At 43.9% G+C, this 23,504-nt stretch overlaps 1 protein-coding gene across 4 annotated transcripts; it reads left to right on the plus strand.

Annotated features, from left to right (window-relative positions):
• The first annotated feature begins 816 nt into the window (after positions 1-816).
• On the plus strand, positions 817-23,438 carry LOC122417107 (brain acid soluble protein 1). Of its 4 annotated transcripts, XM_043430368.1 has the most exons (8): positions 817-988; positions 2,106-2,243; positions 6,961-7,062; positions 11,167-11,523; positions 12,412-12,678; positions 15,036-15,245; positions 19,390-19,551; positions 21,883-23,438. In XM_043430368.1, the coding sequence occupies exons 2-8, from the start codon at positions 2,151-2,153 to the stop codon at positions 21,946-21,948; spliced, it is 1,257 nt and encodes a 418-aa protein (XP_043286303.1). In that variant the 5' UTR covers positions 817-988; positions 2,106-2,150; the 3' UTR covers positions 21,949-23,438. The 4 variants fall into 4 exon arrangements, with proteins under 4 accessions (XP_043286303.1, XP_043286304.1, XP_043286305.1 ...); XM_043430369.1 differs by lacking the exon at positions 15,036-15,245; XM_043430370.1 differs by lacking the exon at positions 11,167-11,523.
• The last annotated feature ends 66 nt before the right edge of the window (positions 23,439-23,504 follow it).

Here is a 23,504-nt window from a genome sequence, read left to right on the forward strand (position 1 = left end):
TCACGTTCCACTTCCTCATTTTCATTTTATTTCTCCTCGCAGACTTCGCACTTCCAATTTTTTTTCATCTTTTGTATGAAATTTACATTTTTTTCCTCGACTTCTCACAGCCTCAGTAATTGTGTGAATTACTCCGTTACTTTTCTCATCTTTTCTATCCTCGTAGTTTTAATCTTCCTCGAGCTCGATCTTCTCCTCCTCCCATTCCAGAGTGTCTTCTTATTTCAAAGAGTGTCAGAATTGGCGTCTCTTTTTCCACCATTCCAGAATAATCTTCCTCACTTTTATGACTTTCGTTCCCTGCTTCATTCCCAATTCGCAAGGTCATTTTTCCCACCTCCTCAAAAGATCATCCGCAGGAGCATCAAACGATCTTGCTCCTCGTAATTTCCTCGAGTCCCATCGAGCTTTCAAGACCTCCGCAGTTTCCGATTCGATCCCCCCAAGTACCGAAACATTTACACTTTCCATTAGTTTTCTCCATTTTCCTTGCTGAAAATTCCACGAAAATCCACCCCATTTTCCGCTTTTATCACGCTTCATAAAACTCTTCCGAACTTTAATTTCTCCGTCTCTCCATCGAGCTTCGTCACCTGCTTCCTCACTTCCGCGTGCTCGCATTTGCTATCCTCCTTGGTTCATCCGCGGATGTTCCCGTTGGTGGTGTCAGATCGGAGACAAACCCCGAGCGTCTGGAAGAGCACACGGGGAGATGTGGGAGCGGAGAAGTCGCAAGTGTAGCGTGGAGGTGGCGCGAGGCCCCTCCTGCTAATAAAAGCCGCTCACTAAGCCGAGCCACACAGACAGTTACAGCCAGAGCTAAAGAGCAGGAGCCGGCCGCGAGAGCTCCCCGCAACTTCTCCGCATTCCGAGTTTAAGTTTAACACAAGAAACGAGCGTAGTTTTAAGGCTGAATATACGCAATATAGATTTGGGGCAATATATAGAAAGTATATGCGAGAGACGAGTTCGGAAATCCGTGCGAGTGGTGAGTTGGTCTCGGAAAAAGTGGCTGTAGAGGCCGAGACTTCAAAAATTATCGAGAATCCTGACAAAATCATTGAATTCCTATCCTTTGAGCGTGAAAATAGCGAAATTCGTCGAGAGTGAGGTGCAAAAATGCTGCGGTTTTGTGGATTTTTCGTCGAGCGCAAAAGTGCTTCTGTTGAAATTCCGTTTCGAATGATCCGAAGCGCGAGTGTCGGGGCACAAATGAAACATCGAAGCGCTGTTGACATCGGTTCGAACGGAGCGATTTACGCGCCCGAGTTTCCAGGGGACTCTTCCATGCCGTGCTCGTCCCCGATTGCGTTATAACTCTCGTAAAAATCCACGAGGGCAATCGGTTCGTCATGAGGAGGAGCGTGCGTGCTGAATCTACATCTCCTCGGAGCGTGATTACCACACGAAAAACGAATGTCCCCGTGGCTGAGGTTACGTGAGACTTATGCAGGGGCGATGATATTTGTGTTTGTTTTCGGATCGTAGTGCAAGCGAGATCACTTTGACGCGGATTCGAGTTTTGTGGCTTTTGGGGTCACCGGTTCAGGCGGGGCGAGAGAACAGAAGCGACCGAGACTCTTCTTTCGAGCTCTTTTACCGTCGGGCCGATTCGCTTTAATTTTTATCCTTAAAACCCGGAGATTTCGAGCCGCTCCGATGTTCCCTGGGCCGAATAAATCGCGATTAAATTCACGCAACGATCATGCAATCGAGATCGTCTGGAGCGTCCCCTCATTAAAGTTACATAACTCGTGGCCCGGCCCAAAAAGCGGCATGAAATTGGGCTTTGTCCGATCTTCGAGGGCCCAGGCGGAGGATTCGAGAGACTTTCAATTTGACTCGTCGAAAGTGATAGTCGCCGGACGCAGGCTCGCACGAGAAAGGCGAACCACCTGAGTCTCCCTCCACCTTTCACGCGGGCTCTCTCGGCCAGCTCGCGCCTCGTCGAACCAACCGCGGCACTAAATTACGCGCTCGCTCCAAAACTCCTTTTTCCTCTCGATTCCCCGTGGAGGCTTCCGGTCCTCGATCCAATAGTTCGATCACCCCGCTCGTCGCTGCCCTTCGTCTCGTCGCACTCTAACGCTCCCCTTTCGTTGCAGATTCTTCTTCGATAAATACCAGCCCTTAAGTATAGAAGAACAATCATGAAGTTCGCAACGACGCTGATCCTCGCTGCCTTCACCGTCGCTCTAGTCAGCACTGTACCGGTTCCTGATAATCAATCGCTTCGATCACAGGTGAGTCGCAAATCAAATCCAAATTCCACGCTTTTCATCCTCGATCGAAAAAAAAGCGTCATCGCAAAAGTCGATGCTCGTCATTTCAGCAAATTTCTTCACCGTTTCCCAAGCAAAGGCACGCTTTTTCTCCCAAATCCTTCATCTTCCAGCCCCTTTTTTGATAAATTTTCAAACGAACGTCAAAGACTTTTTGAAACAGTGATTCGTCCCCTCGTCAAATCGAGTGAATCGCTCATTCGATTTTAATCAACCGTTTTAAGCAGCTAATGATCGAGAGCCGTTTATTCAGAGTCCAATAAAAAGTAACGAGTTACAAGCTCGACACTCTCAGCGTTTGCAGAATCGTTCGGGGAGATATACCACGCCAATTAATTCGTGTCGAGATTATTATTATTGTTGTTTTCATTGATGCGATCGCTTCGAGACCCGCGTGTATTTCAGCTCGTGGATATTTTTTTAGTTTCAAACGAGCCCTCACCTTGTGCGGGGCTTATCGGTGTCAGGGGGAACCGTCGATGTAGCGATAGAATCTTCGTTCTAAAAACTCGAAGGTTATCTCTTACTATTTTTTCTCATTGGAATGTATCAATAATGTATTAACACAGCAAACGATTTTATCCAACAGAAATGACATTTTTATTGAGCCATTTATTTCATTGGATGGAGAAAAAACTACGACGATCAGAAAAGTGTTGCCGAGTCCACGAAGTTTAGCCATTTTCATTGAAAAAATTTGTTCGTTTTGAGCTCTTTATTCGATATCTCTCTAAAATTTCATTAAAAATACGTAAAAACATCGTAGCCAGTTGAAGCTCGTTGATGAGCTCGAGATATTTTGATTGCTGAACAAATCTCACGACGAAACGTGCCGGAGATCGTTGATTTTCGTGATTCAATTTCGAAAAGTGTATCGATGAGGACTTTCACCAGAATTTAGTGAGAGTTTATCGTTACCTAATAATATTTTGGTCACTCTCCTACGAGCGTGGCTACGAAACGAAGTCTCTCAAGTTTTTTCCTGTTTTGTATTTAAGATTATTCAGTGATTTCTCTCGGTTAATCGATTACGCGATACAACGCGAATCATCGAGTAGGATTTTCTCTCGATGGCTCGTGCTTTCGAGCACAAAAAGTGGCGTCGAAGTCGAGCAAATAGAGAGTGCTCGATACTCAACAAACCCAGTTTGCTGACAGCGTGGCGTGTGGTCGAAAAATCGTTTCTTCATTTGCATCCGGGCTTGGTGGCAATTTCGATATTTTTTACGACTCTTCTACTCGGTTTTCCTCGCAGGCACTCGGGCCACGACATCTTCGATCTTTTGGTATTTCCTGCTGTTTTTCATCGGCGGTTCGTCCGATATTTTCATTGGTCAGCTTCCCTGAAGAATTCCTGGAGAATCAGGTTTGAGGAAAAGACGAGAAAAAATGTAGGGAAGCCTCGGACCGCGAGGAACGCTGCGGTGCCGGCGAAGGAAACGCGCACGTGTCGTCTGACACACACGAGGCTTGCTCGCGCTCAACCTCACTGTGTTTGCGCCTCCTCCATACCGCGAGAAATATCATCGAGGCGGATGCGACTCGACGCCCTCGAAAGCGAGTGTTCAAAGGTCTCGACGTTCCAACAACCTTTTTTTCGTAGGAAATCGTCAAACAGTGGAACAGCGGAAATTTTCTGGTCCGAGCTCGAATCGTTCTCCGCAATCTCGCAGCTTCGGGAGGCTCTATTTGCGAAAAAAATGGGAACAAAAGCCCCGCAGCTTTCTCGCGACGAGGCGAAAATCATGGGGTCCTGAGACTTGGAGTTTTGACGCTTGGAACGAGCTCGAAACCGCGTTCTTCGTCGTTACACTTCGAATTACACTGTTCTGAGAAAATAAACGACAATTATTGGAATCACGAGCCCGGGAACTCGGCGCCATGGGCAATTAGGGAAGTGCAAAACTTCGTGGACATCCAACCGCGATACTGCACGTGTTTGTTTTGCTGGCGATTTCGAGGTAAATTCACTCGCCCCGTGACGATTGTTCTTGCTGCAATTACTGCATCCGAGAAGACCTGAAATTATCTTTCCACTTCGAAATTTCCCTCTTCACACGGAGCTCAAAATTTCAGTCGATCGAGTCGAGAACTCGATAAAATGTCCATCAAACAATTCACTGGCTCAAGACGCCAATTATTTTTGAAGAACTGCAGTTTTTTCTGAGCCATTCCTCCCCTCAGAGGCCTTGAAATTTTGCAATTCGTACAACGAGTTACCTCATAGTGTAACTAATACATTTTTCAAGTCTGCCCGACGAGTATTAGAAATTATGTCGTCGCTTGGTAAACACACTGGCTCACTAAGACGTGGCAATGAGTATTACGTTGCGGGCACATTCGACGTAGCCTTGCATTACCAGCACCGTGGTCACCATGGGAGAGAAACGATTTTCTTGGTGTAGAAATCACTCGGTCGAAAATTCATAACTTTCCTGAGAAAACGGCTCTTTGACTGCATTTCATTTCCGTCAAGCCTCAAGTCAGTTTTTTTAAGAGGCTTCAAACGTTTGGGCAGAGAAGTGGGAAAAAAATCTCTTCAGATACGAAAGTGTGAACGGAGGGCGCGAAAAATCTGTTGAAAAGTTTCTAAACAGGGTGAATATATTATTTGATGGTTTTCATATTTCCATTTGTTTCTTTGCTTTTCTCCGCGAAGCCCTAAAACTCAGAAATGAATTTCCGAGTATTCGTGGTATCCTCGTCGGGTAAAAGTCGGACTGGAGCTCACCGAGAACGTCGCAAAGCGTCGAGAAATGTCTTTCGACACTGGCGGAAGGGAACTTCGGTCCGAAAACGCGTGCTTGAGATGATCTTGAGATCGTAAAAAGTAAAGAGAACACTCGGACGTGCAGCAGCATCCGAGAAATGTCCGAAAGCAAAAGGTAAAAGTGAGACGTCGGCGGAAGGTGGAGGAACGTTATAGAAGCCGCGCGCCTGCGCGCTTTCACCTTCTGGGAGCGTGGCGAGCAGCTCAGAACCTCGCGAAGTGCGAGGTCACACCGGACACTTTCTTCGCTCGATTGATCCCCGATGGGAAAGTAAAGCCGTGAAACGAACGAGCCAACCGAGATATCGCTGCTCGTTTGTATACGTATATACAGAAATTACGTAGATATTTGAATATTTAGCGGCCGTCGTAGCTCCTCGTCTCATGCTGGAAACATCTTTTCCTGTTTCCCACTTTTACAGAAACGAGCAATTACGAAATGTGTTTCTTTTCACTGAAAAACAACCGAGTTTTTCGATCCGCAAACAATTGAGGGATTTGACAGACGAAAAAATCTTGAAAAAAAATAAAAACATTGGAAAATTTCGAACGAATTTTCAGCACGAGCTGCTTTGCTTTCCGACTATTAATTGTTTCGTCGTTAAAAGTGATTGGAACTTTGATCGCACGGCTGCGTCGCGCGTGGAATTTTCCGTGGTATTTTTACCGAGAGAAGTAAAGTCATAAAGGTTTAAAAAATGGTCAAATTTCTTTCTTTACTCTCAATTGTTGGTGGCTGTTGAATTTTCCGATCTTTCGCTCACGAGGTGTTCATTCCATTTTATTTGGATTCCAAGCATTTTTTCTTTTCATCCTGCGTAACGAACAGGTTTTATATAACTCGGGAGAGCAATAAAGAGGCTCGTTTTTCATGAGACGAAAAAAAAGATCGAATTTGACGTTCGTTTGATTTGGCGGACGATAATTGGCGTCGGCTCCTCTCGGGAGAAAAGCAAAAACGATCGAAAAAATGGGGCCTGAATCATAGAAAATTGGAAAAAAGTTCACGAAAAATGTATCCAAAAATTGAGTCAATTCTTTTCTGACGACTTTTTAAGGAATTGGAGAACGAAAAGTTTTTTCATTCCATCGAACGAGCGGAATGTGCCCGCTCATTGTTAACAAGCATTAAAATCACTTTTGTCGCTTCACCAGGAAAGAAATGAACGTTCGTTTACAATTTCATAAGTCCGAAAGACAGAATTGAAAAGGTGAAAAAAACTGTTCGTTTCTCTACTTGATGGACGTTGAAGATAACTTTCGTCGCGGAGTCTCGGTACGAAACGCTGCATAAATCATGCGTGAAAAAATATGTGGATATTACAGTTGAGAGCGAGTGGTCAGCTCGCAGGAGCTGCGCTCCGTCTCATAGACCAACTGCACTGCTGCCGCTGCTTAATCTTTGAGGGAAAGTGGACCGAGAGTCTGACACGATGTTGAGCAACGTTTTCAGAGCATACACATCGTCGCAGTGCTCAAAATCTATATCTATATTTGCGCGATTATTGAGAGCGTTGATCCTGGATAACGCTCGGTCCGTTTTATCGGCGTCTCCTAGCTGACGTTGCAAAATAATATTGCAAATAAACGTCGAATTGCGTACAACGAAAGAGGCCAAAAAAGGGTGAGGCAAGGGCCGAGCTTGGGTGGACTTTTTGCATTTTTTTCGCAAAGAAATAAACTTTTTACATTTTTTTTAAATTCGGTGTTCCAAAACCCTCATAAATCGAGGTCAAATCACGTTTTTGCTATTTTTCGTAGTAACGGAGATGAATAAACGGCTTAATTCGCTGTTAAGGGGTGCCGCGACGATCGAAAGTATCGACAAGCCCCCCGCACGCTTCCGAGCCACTTTCTTGACGTTCTTTTTCGAAAAATCAAATTTTTATTATTCTCTCAACGTTTCAGGTACTGGAACGATTGGTCATGGTGGAAGGAGACAACGAAGAAGCTCTCAGAAGCAAGAGAACGATCGGTATCCTTCGACAATTGTTCCCTCAGCTATCGGAGGTGAGTTTTGTCGAGTTCAGTACTATTCGAACAATCGATACAACGTTTTTGAGAAAAAAACGAGTAAAAATTAATAAAAAATTAACTTTCTGTGATTCCATGAAGAATTTGCATGCTCTTACGGTTTAATGACATTATTTACGACTGCTTTCTCAAGCATCGAATAAACTCGGTGATTTTCAACGGCGCTCAGCAGCAAAGTCTGAAAATATGATGATTCAATCCCACAGAAACGGTGGCTCGTTCACCGCAATTGATGCCCGCGAGGTGAATTTTCGTTCCGATTTACGCGTTCGAAGAATCGGTAAAAAACGACTCCAATAACGGGCCCAATGAAGCTTATTTAATTGCCACTTTCTTACGTGCGAAAGTAAACAAACGATTTTCAATGCAGAAAAAGCGCGGGGCTGTGGAAGTCGGAAAAGAGATTTTTCGCAGTTCGAAGCTTCGGGGCCAGATTCTTTCGACCCTTTTCTAATCTTGGGCTACACGAAAGTCGAGCGACTCAACGGAAGCTCGTAGCTTCAAAAACGACCCTTCGTTTCCCGCACTTTCGATGGACTCGCCCTCCGCACCGACCCACATTTTATCGCCTCAACGGACGTAAAAATCGAGTTTCAATGTTGCGGCGAGTGATGAAAATAGGAACGGCGGGAAAAAGCGCAGTTAACAGAGCCAGCGATTCAAATGACTTTCGCGGCCGGAGATTCATGCGTTCGCGTTTTGATAGCCGAGTCCCCGCGAGCAGATATTAATCCTCGCTTCTTGCTTCTTATGTGTCCGGACACAGTCTCGCGTACAACATTCCGAGCGAGAAAGTAACTCACTTGGCATGGCGCCCTGTGCCGAACGAAAGAATATCCGCGCCGAGGTTCGACAGACAAAAGGTCGTAATTCCTCGCGCTCCGCGCTCCTCCGCCGTCCCGTTGCGCCTTTTCCACGCTCGCCCGATGCCCTCGCATTATTCTACGGCATTAATATGTATGCGTTAAGGCGCCATCTATATCTATACTTTTTTCGTAACACGTTATTGCAGTAGAAATACCGAGAGGCGCGTTTCCAATTCTTTATCTGACGTTCCGCACGCGGATTAACTTCGCTCGCCCGCTCAGCGAGCGGCCACGCGAGATCCTCATTACGCGTCTTGCGTGGATAATCCTCCAACCGATTCTGTTCCTCCTTGCCATTATATTTAACGCTCTTTATCCTCGCGCTGTAGAAATTTCAACGCTTCGAGACTCCGGAAGAGGCTGACGCTGCGTTTGCGGAGTCTCTCCGATATCCGCTGGGTGAACGAATCTCTCGGCGATTTCCGAAAATCGTGCTGCCCGAAACCGCCAAGAATTTCTCGAAAAATTACCACTTTTGTCCGCCACTAACCGATTTCTCGGAACTTTGGCACAGCCACGTTTTTTCAATTCCAATTATAAACGGCGACAACAACGTCGAATCAATCACTGGGCCAATGCGTTACCGAGTCTTTGCAACAGCAACGAATCAATTTCTCGATTAAATCATAAATAATGAAAAAACTTTGAAGAAAAATGTTGAAAACTTTCGAGAAAAGTACGAAAAAAGGAAGACTCGGGCCTCGAGTTTGATAAAAAGCACGCGAATCAACCGACGATCGAGTCCTTCTCATTGTTTTATCCCGAATGAAAATTCTTTTATTTTCGTTACGAAAATGAAAATAATTGTGATTATTATGATGATTATATGCAAGAGGAATCTTGGTGAACGTTAAATCTTCATAGCGGAACGTACAGTAAGAGTAAAACTCGTTGCACCGTAACACATCTATGTGCGGTGAGTTTAAAGAGGAGCGGAAGTCCGGAGAAAAACTTCCGGCGATCCTCCTCTTCGGACTCTTTCTCCGCAGCTCGATCTCCCGGTGGCGCTCGCTCCTTCACTTTTTCGAAACGAGAAAAACGACGCTGCCCCGTATTATTATCGCGATCGCGGCTTGCTGGCTGCCGCGTTGAATCGCGTGATGTTGAAAGGAAGACCTTTTTATCGTGCGTTAGCTCGAGATGCTTTTAACAACATCGTGAAAATCGAAATATCTTCTCGTACGCGCCATCACAAATGTTTATTTCAATAAATAAACACGGAGCAGCACTTTTTTCTTGAACATTTTTCTACCTGCAGGTTACTCTTTAACGGTTGTTTGCGGGGATGAAAAAACTAGCTTGAGAATCGTTGAAAAGATGAAGAATAAAAAGATGAACCGTTGAAAGCGCTCCAAAACTCGGGGATCTTTTGATATGAGAATCAACGTTCATTCGTTGTTTCGAAAATTTTCGAAAAATACCAATTTTAGTGGAATCCGTAAGAAAAATTTGTAACGCTTTCAATAAATCACGAAAAAATTGAGATTTTGAAAAATAACATTTTTTTCGCTGCCAAAATTAATGTTGATTGGCTTTCTCAATTTTGTTGAAAAATCAAATCTTTTCGCGGACATTTGTCGTGGAAGATGGAACAAAGATTTATGGTACAAAAGCTCGCAAGTGACATTCGTTTATTAATTAGTTGAGGTGAAACGTGAGGATTCGATGAAAAAGAAGCTGGAGAAGCTCTCAGAGAGCCCGATGACTCGAGGATTTATCGGCCTCGTGGTTTCGGAATCGTTCAATAAACAAAATCCTTAAAACGTTCTACGACTGATGAGCGCGGACGTTTTTTCCACTCGAAACTTAGCAGACGAAGCGCCGGTCCACAGACACTCGATCAGGCCTCTGCGATCGGAATCGTCGGTCAAGCGAAGTGCTTACGAGCGAGATATTTTTCGTTACGATTTTACAATTTTTGGGAAAATATTGCTCAATCCTAAAAGTCCCACGTTTGACTATTTTTTCAAAATTTCTACACGTTTTCGGAGGCGAAATTCCAACGAATTATTCCCGGGATCGTTGTCGAGTTGATTCGGATAGAAAACGTGGTAAAATCCGTTGCTTCAAACGAGAAATTCGTTACGAAGATCCTCGCAAAGGGGACACCGACGAACCATCGATTTGCGATCTCCCGCACGTTCGAGAATCGCGAGTTTTTATTCACAAATGTTAAAATTCAGATTTCGTATTCCAACAAGTATTGGGACATTTATTCATTATTCTATTGCACGAAGGCGCGATTGTCAGTCGGATTAGTCGAAGAAAAATGATGAAACGAGCGCTCAAAAGTTATTATACTTTCAAGGAAACGAGCGCTTTCCAAGCTAAGGAGAGTCCACGCTTCGAGATCGGTGCGTCTCTCCGGTACGTTTCGAATACGCGATTGTCATGTGCGCGTTTGTTTCACCGACTCTTGACTCTTATACGTGACGTGCAGCGGGAATAAAAGAAAATCATTCGGAGAGAAGCGACCGCACTCTCGAGTCGCGTTTGTCTTCGTATGCACGTGTTTAATGCACACGCGATAAGATGCGCCGCGACGTTGCGGTGCACTCGCGTCGTCCAAACGCTCACTATTTGCGATGCGAGAATTCGTGGCTGACGTAAGCCCGAATTTGGCGCAACTCCGATAAGGCCCTTGAAAATCTTCCGGGATTCGGGAACGAGTAGAAATCTGAAGAAACGAGAGTCTCTGATTTTAGCAACGATTTTTATCGCGTCTTCGATTACGCGATTCCAAAAGATTAATTAATCGAGCCGTTTTACGTTTCGACGAGTTTTTTAAGGCACCGAGTCACTGGGTTTTGACACTTTTTAGTCACACCAGATCCATCGAGTCGTGACGAAACGTCGATTTCTCAGGACTGTTGGGATCGGAATGATTTCTTAAGAAAACTCGAGTGATTGTGACACGCGGCTGGAGCGCTGCGCTCGATCGGATGAAAATTTGTCAGCAGTATAACATTAGCTTCGGAGCTCGATGAAGAAAGTAAAGAAAAATAATTCCGTTTGTAAATAAATCGAAACCGAAAATCATCATTGCGAAACGTCAAATGATTTTAGCCAGCTGATCGAAGAGAGCTCGAAATAAAAAAGCTTCCGGGTCTGTTCGAAGATTCTTTCCAAGCCGTATAAGAATGAGAAGCTGCCGCGTGAGTGCAGCGGGAGGAAGATAAAACGAAGGAGAACCTCAAGTCCTCTTGTTTTTTAGATAGTCGAACGAAAGGTGAACGCGATAACGTCCGAGGTGATAAAGGTCCTCGGTCCGGTGATTCTTCAGAGTGTGCTGGGCGGTGGTGCCAGAAGAGGTGGTGGTGGAGGAAGGAGTGGAGGGGGAACGAGCGATGGGACGACGGTAGAGGCGGCGTCGCCGTTTGACGACGATAAGAAGAGCGAGCAGGTTTCTGGATCGAGCGGGGGCGATAAGTTGTCATCGACGAGTAAAAGTGGCTCGAGAATTTCGATATCATTGCCGACTTTTCCTCCGGACGAGGAGGACGCTGGGGCTACGGAATCACCGGCGTCGAGGACGACGATTAGGTCCTCGACCGAGCGCGCATCGTCTTCGGTACAAAGATCGGCAAAGATGAGAAAATTCAGAGCAATTAGCATTTTTCATTCGCTCTCTCGAGCGGCACTGCTGGGACAATGTGCCTCGAGAAACACCGGCGGGACAATCGGCCACCATTATTCCTCATTTTTCTTTCCACGCTCTTTCGCTCTTCATTTTTTACTTCTCTCTCGCGCCATTCTCGCAGCGAATCACGCACTCGATCGCTCAAACTCTTTTTCGGCGCTCCATCAGTCCCAGCTTCTTCATCACATTCGTCGGATTCGTCGCTCTCCAACCGGCTTCGGTAGGAAAGGAAAAATTCCTCCCATCGGGGCGGCCGCGACTCGGATCTCGGTGCATCTCACCCCGCCCTCGGGGGTGAGACTTATCGCTCATCTCTCGCATCAATTCATCGGTGAATCTTCTTCACTCTCGCGCGTGCTCTTGGTGGCTCTTCCCTCAATCCGCTTATTATTCCTTGCATTACATTTTCGTTTTTCTCTTTCGGCTCGACGCTCCCTTGCGACCTATTTCGATGAACTGCCGGCGTTTCGTACCGGTTTTTAATCCCATTTTGGCAGAAATTCATTCAGACATTTCGACGATCTTTTTCACCGAATTCAATCAGGGGCCGTGCGAACCGGACCTCGAATGGCTCAGTCATTTATGGGACTTGGATGGGAATCAAGATTTTTTTGTCTATTTAAATGAAAAGTCTCGAGAAATTGAATTTTGTCAACTAAAAACGAAAATTTCGAATGATTTTTCATGAAAAGACGGAAAATGTTTAAAATGGTTTTCGATCATCACATTCCATCCAATCATCGTTTCACAAACCCCCCCCCCCCCCCCCCCCCCTCTGTCACTCGTGCTCGAAGGTTCATTTCTCGATGAAATTTCCAGACCGCGAACCAGGAAGCCGAGGACCGTTTGGCCGAGGAAACAGCTGAATCCCAAAACAACGAAGTGCGAGTGCAGTTTGCCGACGAGCAGGCGAACGAAGCCGGAGGATCGGAGCTGGCTCCGCTGGAGGACGTCGAGGTCAGTGACGACGAGAATCGAAACAAGAGATTTCTGAACTTCGGTTTCGGAGCCTCCGGAGGCGCTGGTGGAGCCGGGGCCGGAGGAAGTGGGGGCGGCTCGGGGAACTTCCTCTTCGACATCATCAGGGTGAGTTTTCCAATCTCTTCAAAAAATAATGGCTGAAAATAATTATTCAAAAAACGTGAATGTGAAGGTTCGTCATGCAGGTTCTTTGAAAATCTCGTTGACAGCTGTCAACTTCGAGATTTTCCATTCCGACAGTATGGAAAAGCGCAAGACGAGCCAATTTTTTACAACTTGAGAAACTCAGAAAATCAGATCGAAAAGCGCCCAAGAATTCGTCGATCGCGGAAGGAAAAACGCGAAAAAACCATCCCAATTTTGGTTATTTTGATTTTTTGACACGTTTTCCAATACAAATGGCGAATGCCACCGATTTACCGCGAGATCAAAGAGTGGCGTTCTGGAGTGGAAGGGGAGGGCAAGGGCACGGTGAAAGTCGCGATTCCATAAGCGTTATCGGTCGCAGGAGCTCCGAGTGTCAAGTCCCAGCTCGAAAAATCGTCCCGTGAGGTCCGTAACGTTTGCGCCACTTTTTGCAGCTCGTTGAGCGTCGCTCGGAGTCTTCAGAGCTCAACGGGATTTCATTAGCTCTCGATCACCCCGATAATGGAGCAAAACGACGAAAATATTCCGTTTCAGCTCAACCGTGACACGGATTGTCGAAACAAAAAAGTCAAAAGGATGAGTTTCACGTAAAAAAGAAAAAATCTAGGGAGTGAAAACGGGCTTCGAAATGGACGGTTGAAAATCTTCTTTAATCTCATTTTTACCGAGCTCATAATTGGATCGATCGACGTGACATTTATAACTCCATTTCCATCGAATGTCGATCGATGTTTGGATAAAAATGGTCGAGTATTTCGTAAGCGAATCAATAGACGGATCGAATTAGCATAAAAAGTGGGAAAAAAATGATCGCATAAATTCTTCCTGTCGCGATAGTTCGAAGCGTGTAAATACCGAGCGACTACTGCTTATCGCGTCAGTTAATTGATTAGAGAAAAATTTATATTCGCTTATTTCAATAATGTAATCGCAACAAACCCGATCGCCACTTTTTTCCTGCCGGCGAGATCGCTTTTTTTCGTGTGATCTAGAAAGAGAAATAATCTAAACGAGATAGAGCGGTGCACGCGGAACAAGCGTAATCACGTGCAGGAGGCCGCAGATCGTTCCAACCAATTTCACAATGTTTCATGATCCGCGCGCGAGTGTCTCAGTATCGAGCTGCCAGTGAGCGACTAATCGCCTTGCTTAACAGTCGGCGGAGCTGGTTTTTCACCCTTTTTTTCACCTCCGTTTTTTCCGACGTTTTTCCCTTTTTTCGTTTCTATCGCGGTCAGTATTGCACGACTCCTTCGTGCCGCGGAGGGAGCCGGAGCCGCGAGGATTGTGACACTTTGGCCGGAGCTCTCGAGCGCGGTTCTTCGGCTCGCTCGGGCGAGCGGCTCCTCGCGAAATCGCGAGAAAACAAGCACCGGAACGTCGTTCGGCTCGGATTTCCCGTCATCTTCGACTGCTTCTCTTTCCCCGCACGCTCATAAGCAGGAGCGCACCGAATCTTTGGCTTAATCAAACCTTTTCTTACAGACAGCACAACGAGCGAATCGCCGATCATCAACGGTTGCTTAGCGATACTCCGTAGATTATTCGCATCTAATTATAACGCTAAATATACGAAATAAGAGTTGTACTAACGAAAGAATCGAGATCGAGGAAGAGTGTCGAGAAAAGTGAGAAATTGGTCGCTTGACCTCACTTTCGGGTTCCGAAACCGCCGATTTTTTCACCCCGGAGACTTTATCGTCTGCGGGAAAGCGAGAGGTCGAGGATTTCAGGGTTTCTCGATCGGCTCATCCTCTTTGCAGATCCTCCCGCAGTCTGGACGGGTCGAAAGAGTTGAAGGAAAGCTCGAAAAATTCACCGGCTGAGTGTGGAGATCGAAAGAGTTCGACGTCATCGATAAAACCCCGGAAAAATCAGTTCCGATTCGCTGTTTGATAAATCGTGGAAAAAATAGGTCCGGTTTTTGTAAGACGGGCGTTTCGGAAGGCGAAATTGAGGCCGAGAGGCCGCAGAACGTGGATGGAAACTCGGTCGATCCCCAGGATCGAAGAGGCTCGAAATCGTCGGTATTCGAGTGACTCGAACTTGTGAAAAACTAACGTAATTAATTGCAGCTTTGTACGAATCGATATCAGCGAATTAGGCTACAGGAAGGGCAGGAAGTCGGAGAAAAAAGCGAAGGGGTCGCCGCATCCACGCTCGAATGACGTAACGAGAAAAAGGTTTTCAGTATCGACGAGAAGAAACGACTGAATCTGGAGGAGAATAGAAAGTGGATTTAATTGTTGTTGCTGTTGTTGTTGGGATGAGATGAAAAGTGAATGAGTAAAGGAAAGCTCGTCTTGTCTTCTTAGCAAGCCGCGGACGGGGCGGCTAGAGCGGCAGGTACGGTGTATCGCGTCGTAGCGGGAACGCAAAGCCTCGGTCTAGGTCTAAGCGCCTCGCGTGACGTTGCTCCCGCGCCAGCACCGGCTGCTCCGGCCCCCAGTGCTCCCGCTGCCAATGCCGGCGTCGCCCCCGCCCCCGCAGCTGCCCCCGCGCCCGGAGCTGGCACGCAACCACCGGTACGCCATTCCTTCCGACAACCACCAACAACAATCAAACAATCATCACCACCAATGTCACGCCAAACTCTCATCTTCACAGGGAATTTACAATTCCATTCATTTTGCACCCAAATTCATCGCGCCAATTATCGTGAAACCCAACAACTTTGGGACGAGTGTGATAATCACTTTTTTTAGTTTATTCTTCTCTTTGGTTGTCATGGGACACGGTCCAAGGATTTTCATTGATCGACGAGGGGCAGAGTAACTTTTGTTCAAAGTTTTCAAATTTTTTGCCAAGTGGTGCAATTTGTTTTTCGAGTTTTTCCAATTTCTTGGAGTTTGAGGTTTCAATTATTCTTGGGAAGCGAAATATGAAGTTTTGGCCACTTTTTTCGTCAATTTTTTTCAAAATTCTTCGCGTTTGGGGAATCCTTTCTGTTGACATCGAATCGGGCACTATTTTTTTATCCTAGAACTCGAAATTCCCGGTTTTTGTTTGTTTTACGAAGTCTAGAAACGATCCAGCACCATGTCCTGTTACAAAGTTTTTTCTTCCTCCTTTCATTCGCATTCGAAATTTCGTTTTATTGTAATTTCAAGAATAATCGAATTGTCCCTTCGTTGTGACGATTTTCACGATAATTTTTCAAGCATAATTCTCTTTCAGTGCACTAACCTCGAGATTCATGCGCCGTTTGCATTGTTTCAATGAGAATTCAAAAATTTTCTGTGACCTTTGCCACTTCGGAGGCAACTTAACACATTTTTAGTCTCACGAATTCTGTCGAACAGGTTCGAACGTCTGATCACGATCGAGCAGTACAAAAATGTGAATTTTTTTCGTAAATTTTGAGTTTGTCAACGTAGAAAAAAGTCTGAAAACCAATCAATCTCGCCCTGGCCAAGATCCGTTGAGATCAGAGTTCCTTGAGCAGTGAAAAGGTCAATCGATTCTCGACATTCGCGTCATTGATCCGTTAAAAATAAACTGAATATCATTTCCACTTGCAGTCAAAAAAATTGGAACAGTAAATTTGATGGGCCGCTGAAACCGGATTGCCACTGAAGCATTAAATTTTATAAATAGAATATTGGATCGAGATCGATATGTCGATAATTCTGGAGAGTTTATTTCCCAAGTAGTTACAGCTGGGAGTGATCAGACGCGGATTCGACGTTGTAAAACGCATTAAAATACTTTCCATTCGAATCTCAATGACGAATAATCGAGCAAAATTTGCTTCGACTTGAAAATCATTTTTTTTTTTTTTTTTTCCAAACAATGTAAAAGCAGCTTAAAATTTCAAGTTTTTGTAATGTTCACGGCGAATCATAAATCATCTCATAAAAAATCATTTTACGAGTATCCCAATCACGAAAATTGCACCTTTTTATATCACCTAACGGAACAAGAAAAAGAACGCATGCTCTCGCACCTTCGCACATCTGTAATGAGCTTTTATCTCTTACCACGTTTACGATTTTTCAAGAAAAAAAGAAGAAACGAATAACTCGATCGATTAACGTGTTCGCGTCTATAGTCTTTTTCTTTCCGATTTCTTCATCTCTTTTCTGTCCTAACAAACTCACCAATCTCTCGACCTTAATTCTTACGATTTAATCGAGGTGTCGGCTGTGCTATTTATGACGAAAGTTTCTCGTTTTTCCTTGCACGAAACGCATGCTCTCGAATCTCAATTTTCAAGCCTTTTTCCTTCCTTTCTTTCTCTATTCTTATTTTTTGTTTATTTTTTTCCATTTCTTTTTTCGTGGATATAACGAAAGTATCGTACGCGCGAGTCCAAGTACATTAATCATCCGATCGTTCCACCCGGCCAACGATCCCGACGCAACGCTGACGACCACCGACTTGTGACAATTTTTTTATATTTTTAGGCCTCCCGTAGAAGAAAATGAGGAAATATAAATCGATTATTAAATCGTGCGTTAGTTTACGTGTCTCGTCGGATTGGGCAATGCCGAGTCACCTGCACCACCAAATACGGATTTTATATTGTTTTTTCGTACGGTAGAACGCACTATTGATTGTACACTAAATCTCAGGAGTGTCGATCGTAGCGGAGCACAAAGTTGGAAAAAAAAGCAAGATTTTAAACCTTCAAAAATGGTATTCGATATCGTTAAATTGAAAAGTATTTTCGGAAGCCCAATTTTCCCATTGAACTTTTGAACTCGAGAAATCGCTGTCCTGATTCGGAGCACCGAAGTTATTGTAAATAAACGCTAAAAGTCATTGCAGTATTGAACGAATGGACAAAAGTTGCTTCGAGAACGTTTGTCAGATTTTTATGACCGGGATTCGATTTCCGACGTCGTTAAGCATCCGAGCAGCAAACTCTCTTCGTATCTTTTATCCCGATCGTTTTTCACGCTCGATTTCAATGATCCAGAGATTCCGAAAATACCTTCAAAATTTTCCAATTGCTGTCAAATACCATTTTTCTTACCTCCTCGAATCCTCCCCCCCCTGCAATGAGTTTGTGGCAGACGAATCAGCACGGTTATGGCTCGCTCAGGCGGGCAGAACGAACATTGTAGAGAGTCGCCTCGGTCCAGGAGTCCAAGGCGACAGTAATTATTCGATAAAGAGAGGTGAACAGGTGTTTAAATCGAGTTTCAACAAGCCTCGATGGCAGAGCTGATTCGTTTGCCCGCATCATTTTCACCGCCAACAATAAGCCTTTTTTCATATTTTTTTTATCAATTTTTATCTCGAGGACGAAGCGGAGGACAGAAGCTCGATAATCGTGGAGCATTTAAGAGTGCAGATTACAGCGAAGAGTCGGAGATCGCACGGGCGTTGATCGCCCTTCAGAAAAATCTTAGCTTTTCCTTAAAATTTATTTTAAAGAGCCATCGAGCTTCTCCTCCTTCTTCGGATCCGAGCTCACCCGTGTACGTCGGTTTGCCAAAACACCATATTTTCGGCCACCTCGCACTCGCTCTGTAACGATATAAACAATTGTTATTACGATGGCAACGATTGACAGCATATCGACGTAGGAGTGCACCTTTAGGGGATTTCAGTAGCGGCAGGATCGCAGGGGAAGGAGAATTGTGGCGGCAAACATATATTTATAAATATGCATTTAAAATATGTGTATTTATACTTATGCGCAGGGACGTAGAAAAGGAGAAAAGCGAAATGACTTTTTTTCGGGAGTTCGGATGGTCCTTGCTCCGAAAGTTTGGCCGATATCGAAAAATCACAGAGAACATTACTCGTAGTAAATTTCCTCAGCTTGAGAATGAGACTTGTTGCGTCGAAATCGCTCCATCGGTCCAGCTTGTAGAGCGGTTTAAAGAAAAGTCATCCCGTCACACTCTTTTTTCTACCTCGCTGTCCAAGTAGGAGGATTTAAATGGCCATTATCTGGCAATATCTTTGTGATAAATGATGTGTGTATGAGATCGTGAGAGGTGTAAGCACCGTAGTGTCGGGAGCGCTGGAGCTGTGGACGTTGAGGTGCATATACTACATTATTATTGAAAGTTACTATTGTAGGTATATGTTTTGTGATGAAATAATTCATTGATCGATTAATGGAAGCTACTGTTTTACACACCACCGGTATATGCACGCGTCTATTTTCTGCTCTTTTGCTCTATTTTTGTATTATCCACGTATGTAATTTGATTGGATTTTATTCATTTTTATCTCCTTTTCTTACGTAGATCTGCAATTTATCTTGAATTTTTTTTTTTTTTCTTTATTTTTGCCGTAATAATCTCTTTTCCACCGTTCACCAGTACGGAGAATGACAAAATTTAATTTGAAATTTGCGCCCAATGTCATGTCTTGAATACCGCAACATCCGAATTTTCGCATGATCGATGTTTCTTGTTCATTTTTATTCCATTATTTTGCCTGCGGACAGAAAAATTTTCTGTTTTTGTTCTTGTTTCTTCGATTTCGGAGCTTTTTTTAATTAAATTTTCTTCTCTGTTCTTTTCGATTTCCTCTGTATTCTCACGGATCGTCCAAAAAATTCTCGTCCCTGAGAGAACCGAGGGATCAGCTTTGTTGTTGTTGTTGTTTTTATTCAAAATTGATCTCGTCCATGAGAAAAGAGTGAAAAACGACGGAATATCCCACCCCCCGCTACAACTGAGCTCCGTTACCTCGAATATTTTTCAGCTCGTCGCCGGAAGCGGAAGCTCTCAACAGGGCGACGTCGCTGCTGGAGCACCCTCGCCAGGACGTAACGACGGCACCACCGAAGCTGTTCCTGGACCCGTCACCAGGCTCTTCGTTATCGCTAATCGAGGAATCTCGAATCTCATACAAGACCTTATCCTCGTAAGTATCGTTTCTTCGGACTCGTCATCAAATCGATTCGAATTATCAATTTTTCATCGACGCTGTCACCCTTCGAGCAATCCTCAGCTGCTTCATTTTCGGATTCAATTTTACATTTTTTCAGTAATTTTTTATCGGTCTGGAGAAAATTAACTTTTAGATTTTCAAAGGTTGAGGCATCGAGACACTTTCACTTGAATTTTGTTGACTAGCCTCGACCTTGGGCATGTCAAATCTTGCAAATCGTTTCCGACACCCTGCAATAGAAAATATCGGGGAAAAAAGTGAAAAAAATTCTTCAATGTCAGACGGTTTCGATGATTTCAAGATTCCCGCACAAAATGGAGAAAGTTTTACGAACAGAAAGGTCTTTTTCCACTGGCGTCAGAGCGACAGGTATTTGAGAGCAGAAACGAGGATTTCGGCTCAATAAAATATCCAACCGTGAAGGCAATTAAAAATCTCTCGCATAATAAAGAATCGCGATTGCAAAACGGAGATGCACATAACAGCTGAGGAGCGGGGCGTACATATTCGTTGGCATAATAAAATTACGCAAACGTTTCTCTGCATGGTTTCTTCCTGATACACTTTTATGACTTTCGCTTATTTAATGGTGTATTTCTCTTGACCGGCGTACTGGTAAATAGTGAGAAATGCGAAAGGTAGACAAACACACGAGCAAATTGCCCCGATATTGCTTCTCGGTTAATTGCTCGAGCTTCCCACCGCGATTAGTCTCTTTGGCGCACAAAGCGAGAACATTTCGATTGCTTCATTCGAGGCAACGGTTGCAGTCGAGGGGCTCACTGAACGGCGTCGAAAAAAGGAAGAAGCTGAATCCTTTCGATCGAACCGTTCGATCGATCGTCGACTCGTTCACGTGGACTATTAAAATTGAAAAAAAAATAAGGAAATCCAACGATATCATGAGATCCAGTTTGAAAAAATGTCGTTGGCAGTTAATATACAGGGGAAAAAAGATATATTCCGGGACAAGTTTAATCGCGACTCAAATATTCGTCGCCCCAAGGGATGAAAAGTCGTCGATCTTTCTCGACTCCCGAGCACTCGATTCAGACCCCTTTTCAATCGAGCGGGCAAAGGAGAGAGGAATTTCGTGTGCGGTGCTCCAGTTATAAAAGCGTAAAATAATTACGCAATTCGGGGGCCTCTCCCGGCAAAGCCGAATCGCTGGAAAGCAAAAATGTTGTGCTCCGGACTTTCTCTATGAAATAGCTCGTCCGCCCGGAGCCCGGGGGTCCCCGTCCCAGTTGCGCAACATTCCCCGCGTAAATATTCTTACAAAGAGCACGTATTCGCGGCTGCTTCGAGGCACGCGAGCACCGCCGAACGTTCTTTTTTCCTCTCTCGCTCTTTCCAACTGCGGCACTCGTTTTTCCCTTCGTTCCGTCGCCCCAAACTTCGACGCTCGCGGAACGCCCGGGTGACCCATCGCTTACCCAATTACCGAGCAACTGTGACGACCACCAAATTTTTCACGCGAAAATACATTTTTACTAATTTAGAAGAAAAAAAACGGCGAAACGTCCGAAAATTTGCAACAAAATTTGCAGCTTTTTGGGTTTGCTTTTTCGTACTTGTAACGAGAGGATTTCCAAAGACAATATTCACCAAGTTTCCCGAAATTTTAACGGAACTTTCAATTAAGGGACTTTAAAACTTACGAAAATTTTCACTTTGCCGGTTTACTCAATTCTTGATGTTGGGAACACGAAATTATTTTAAAAAAAAAAAACTAAAAAATCGATGACTCAATGACGACTGTAAATTCGCGTAAAGATTGAGAAAAACTAAGTGAATTTCTACGATTTTTTAAGTAGCGAAACCCACAAAAATGATGACTCGGGCTCGTCTCGATTTTTTCCCATTCATTAGGATTCGTGTTTTGAAAAAAGCATTAAATTCCATATTCCATGGTCAGAGTTTCGTCTTACCGAAATGTTTATTTTAACTCGATCGGATTTTATTCGATGAATTGCATCATAAATCCGCAGAAGGGTGATAACTGAAAGAAGAAAGAAAACCATTACGAAAAAGGCACGTCAATGACATCGAATTTTTCACTCGTTTTAATCCGCTTGAATCGGAATGGCAGCGAGAGTGATTTGCGTAATTCGTTGAAATCGGTTTGAAAAATATCCAGTCGAACGATTATTACAAATCGGTAAATTGCTCAACGTAAACGGTTCATAAATTCTCATAGGAACGATGAAATAGCGAATCTCGTAGAAGGTCATTAAAATCCAAGGTGAATATTGTGAATTCGAAGAGCACGATTAACGGCTTTCTCTCTTATTTTGTTAACAGCGTTTGGCGGCAACGAGTGAGCGCATAGTCAACTTCAAGGCAAGACTCATCACGTCGATCATCTAGAAGAGAAAATGAGAAGAAAAAAATACACACACACACACACACACACACACACACACACACACACACACACACACACACACACACACACACACAATATTCGTCACAAAAGAGAACTTTTTTCTTACCACATGCAATAAAAAATCACGTGTGGCGCGAGAGACAACGCAGAAGTGTTTCGCGACGACGAAAACCAACGGAAACGAAGAGTGTCGAGAAGCTGTGAAAATTCTCGAAGAAATTCAACATTCAGAAGCAAACGAAGATTACAACGACGAAAGGAGAACGCGACAGTGAGAAGATTCACGAGAATACGTGAACAATGTTACGATTATTGCTGCCAGAGCTCAGGGAGGCGAAAAAAAATGGAAAAGCACATACTCGAGACTCCAAAAGATTCAATAATCTTACTGGGACCACGATTTTGTGGAAAATATTTTATGAAATGATTGGGAAACTCGAGTACGACGACGGAACGTATTCCAGATTAAAGAAAAAATGAAAAAAAAAATGAAAAAAAAGATTTGTAAGGCGAAATAATTGTGGGAATTCGTTGCTCTTTGTACTCGAGATTCCTGGCGATTGACATTAATATCGATAATCGAAACTAATCGATGGATAATATCGATGCTACGATAATCAATCGATTTCATTCGTCGTATCGTCCATCGATATTTTACAATTGATCCGTTTCATTTCTGTTGATCATCGATTTATTGATAATTTATGTTGAAAATCGATTGGAGCCTCGCTGAGCCTTTTCCTAATGAATCTGTTCGATTCCTTTCTCCTATTTTCCCCATTCACTTTTCAAATTCTTTCTCTACTACCCTGCTACGTAATTGAATAGGATCATTCCACAAGATCGATCTTTCGTTTCACCAAAATGCTGTGAAATCTCGTTTTTGATTTATTTTTATTTTTTTGTAAATAATCTTAGATTTATTGTTTTCTTCACTTTTGCTCTCTCTCTCTCTCTCATGACAATTTATTTTTGTATGAAATTATTTGAGAAAACAGTGCCTGTGAGTCCTGATCGTTTCTATTCGAGTACAGTGAGAGAAATTTTACATTTTGGCTACAGAGAGACGCTACCCGACGTCGGTGGACTAGAAATATTTCATTTTTACTCATAAATTTAGATGAAAAATTTCGAAAATTTATCGAAAACGTGCAAGAAGAAAAATGATTTCTAAGATCACTGATCGACGAATCGATCATTGAGGAACCGGAATTCAATGTTGTTCATAAAATTTTCTCCTGAGCCTATTCAACGACCGAATATGACGAGGCAGTGCCATACAAATATCTGGTACTCCGGAGGAACAATTTTGTGAAAGAACGATCAGAAAAGAGTCCATGAAAATCCTACTTTATTTCTCCCTCTTTCTTTGTTCTTACTCTCTCTCTCTCTCTCAGAGATTTGCATGTGCAAATAATTCCTCGTTATTTTGTAGTGTAAATAAATATTGTTTCGATAATAAGTAAACGAAGAAGTTTGAGGTCGCCTGATTGTTTGAACCCTGTCGAAACCTCCAATGAGGATTAATCGTTGTTCG

This window comes from Venturia canescens, chromosome 10 (assembly GCF_019457755.1).
Source record: "Venturia canescens isolate UGA chromosome 10, ASM1945775v1, whole genome shotgun sequence".
Lineage (NCBI taxonomy): Eukaryota > Metazoa > Arthropoda > Insecta > Hymenoptera > Ichneumonidae > Venturia > Venturia canescens.

Coding starts and splice junctions, on each gene's coding strand:
- LOC122417107 (XM_043430368.1), top strand. CDS start 2,151: ATGAAGTTCGCAACGACGCTGATCCTCGCTGCCTTCACCGTCGCTCTA. Junction 12,679..15,035: donor TCCTCTTCGACATCATCAGG/GTGAGTTTTCCA, acceptor TTGTCTTCTTAG/CAAGCCGCGGACGGGGCGGC. Junction 15,246..19,389: donor GAGCTGGCACGCAACCACCG/GTACGCCATTCC, acceptor AATATTTTTCAG/CTCGTCGCCGGAAGCGGAAG.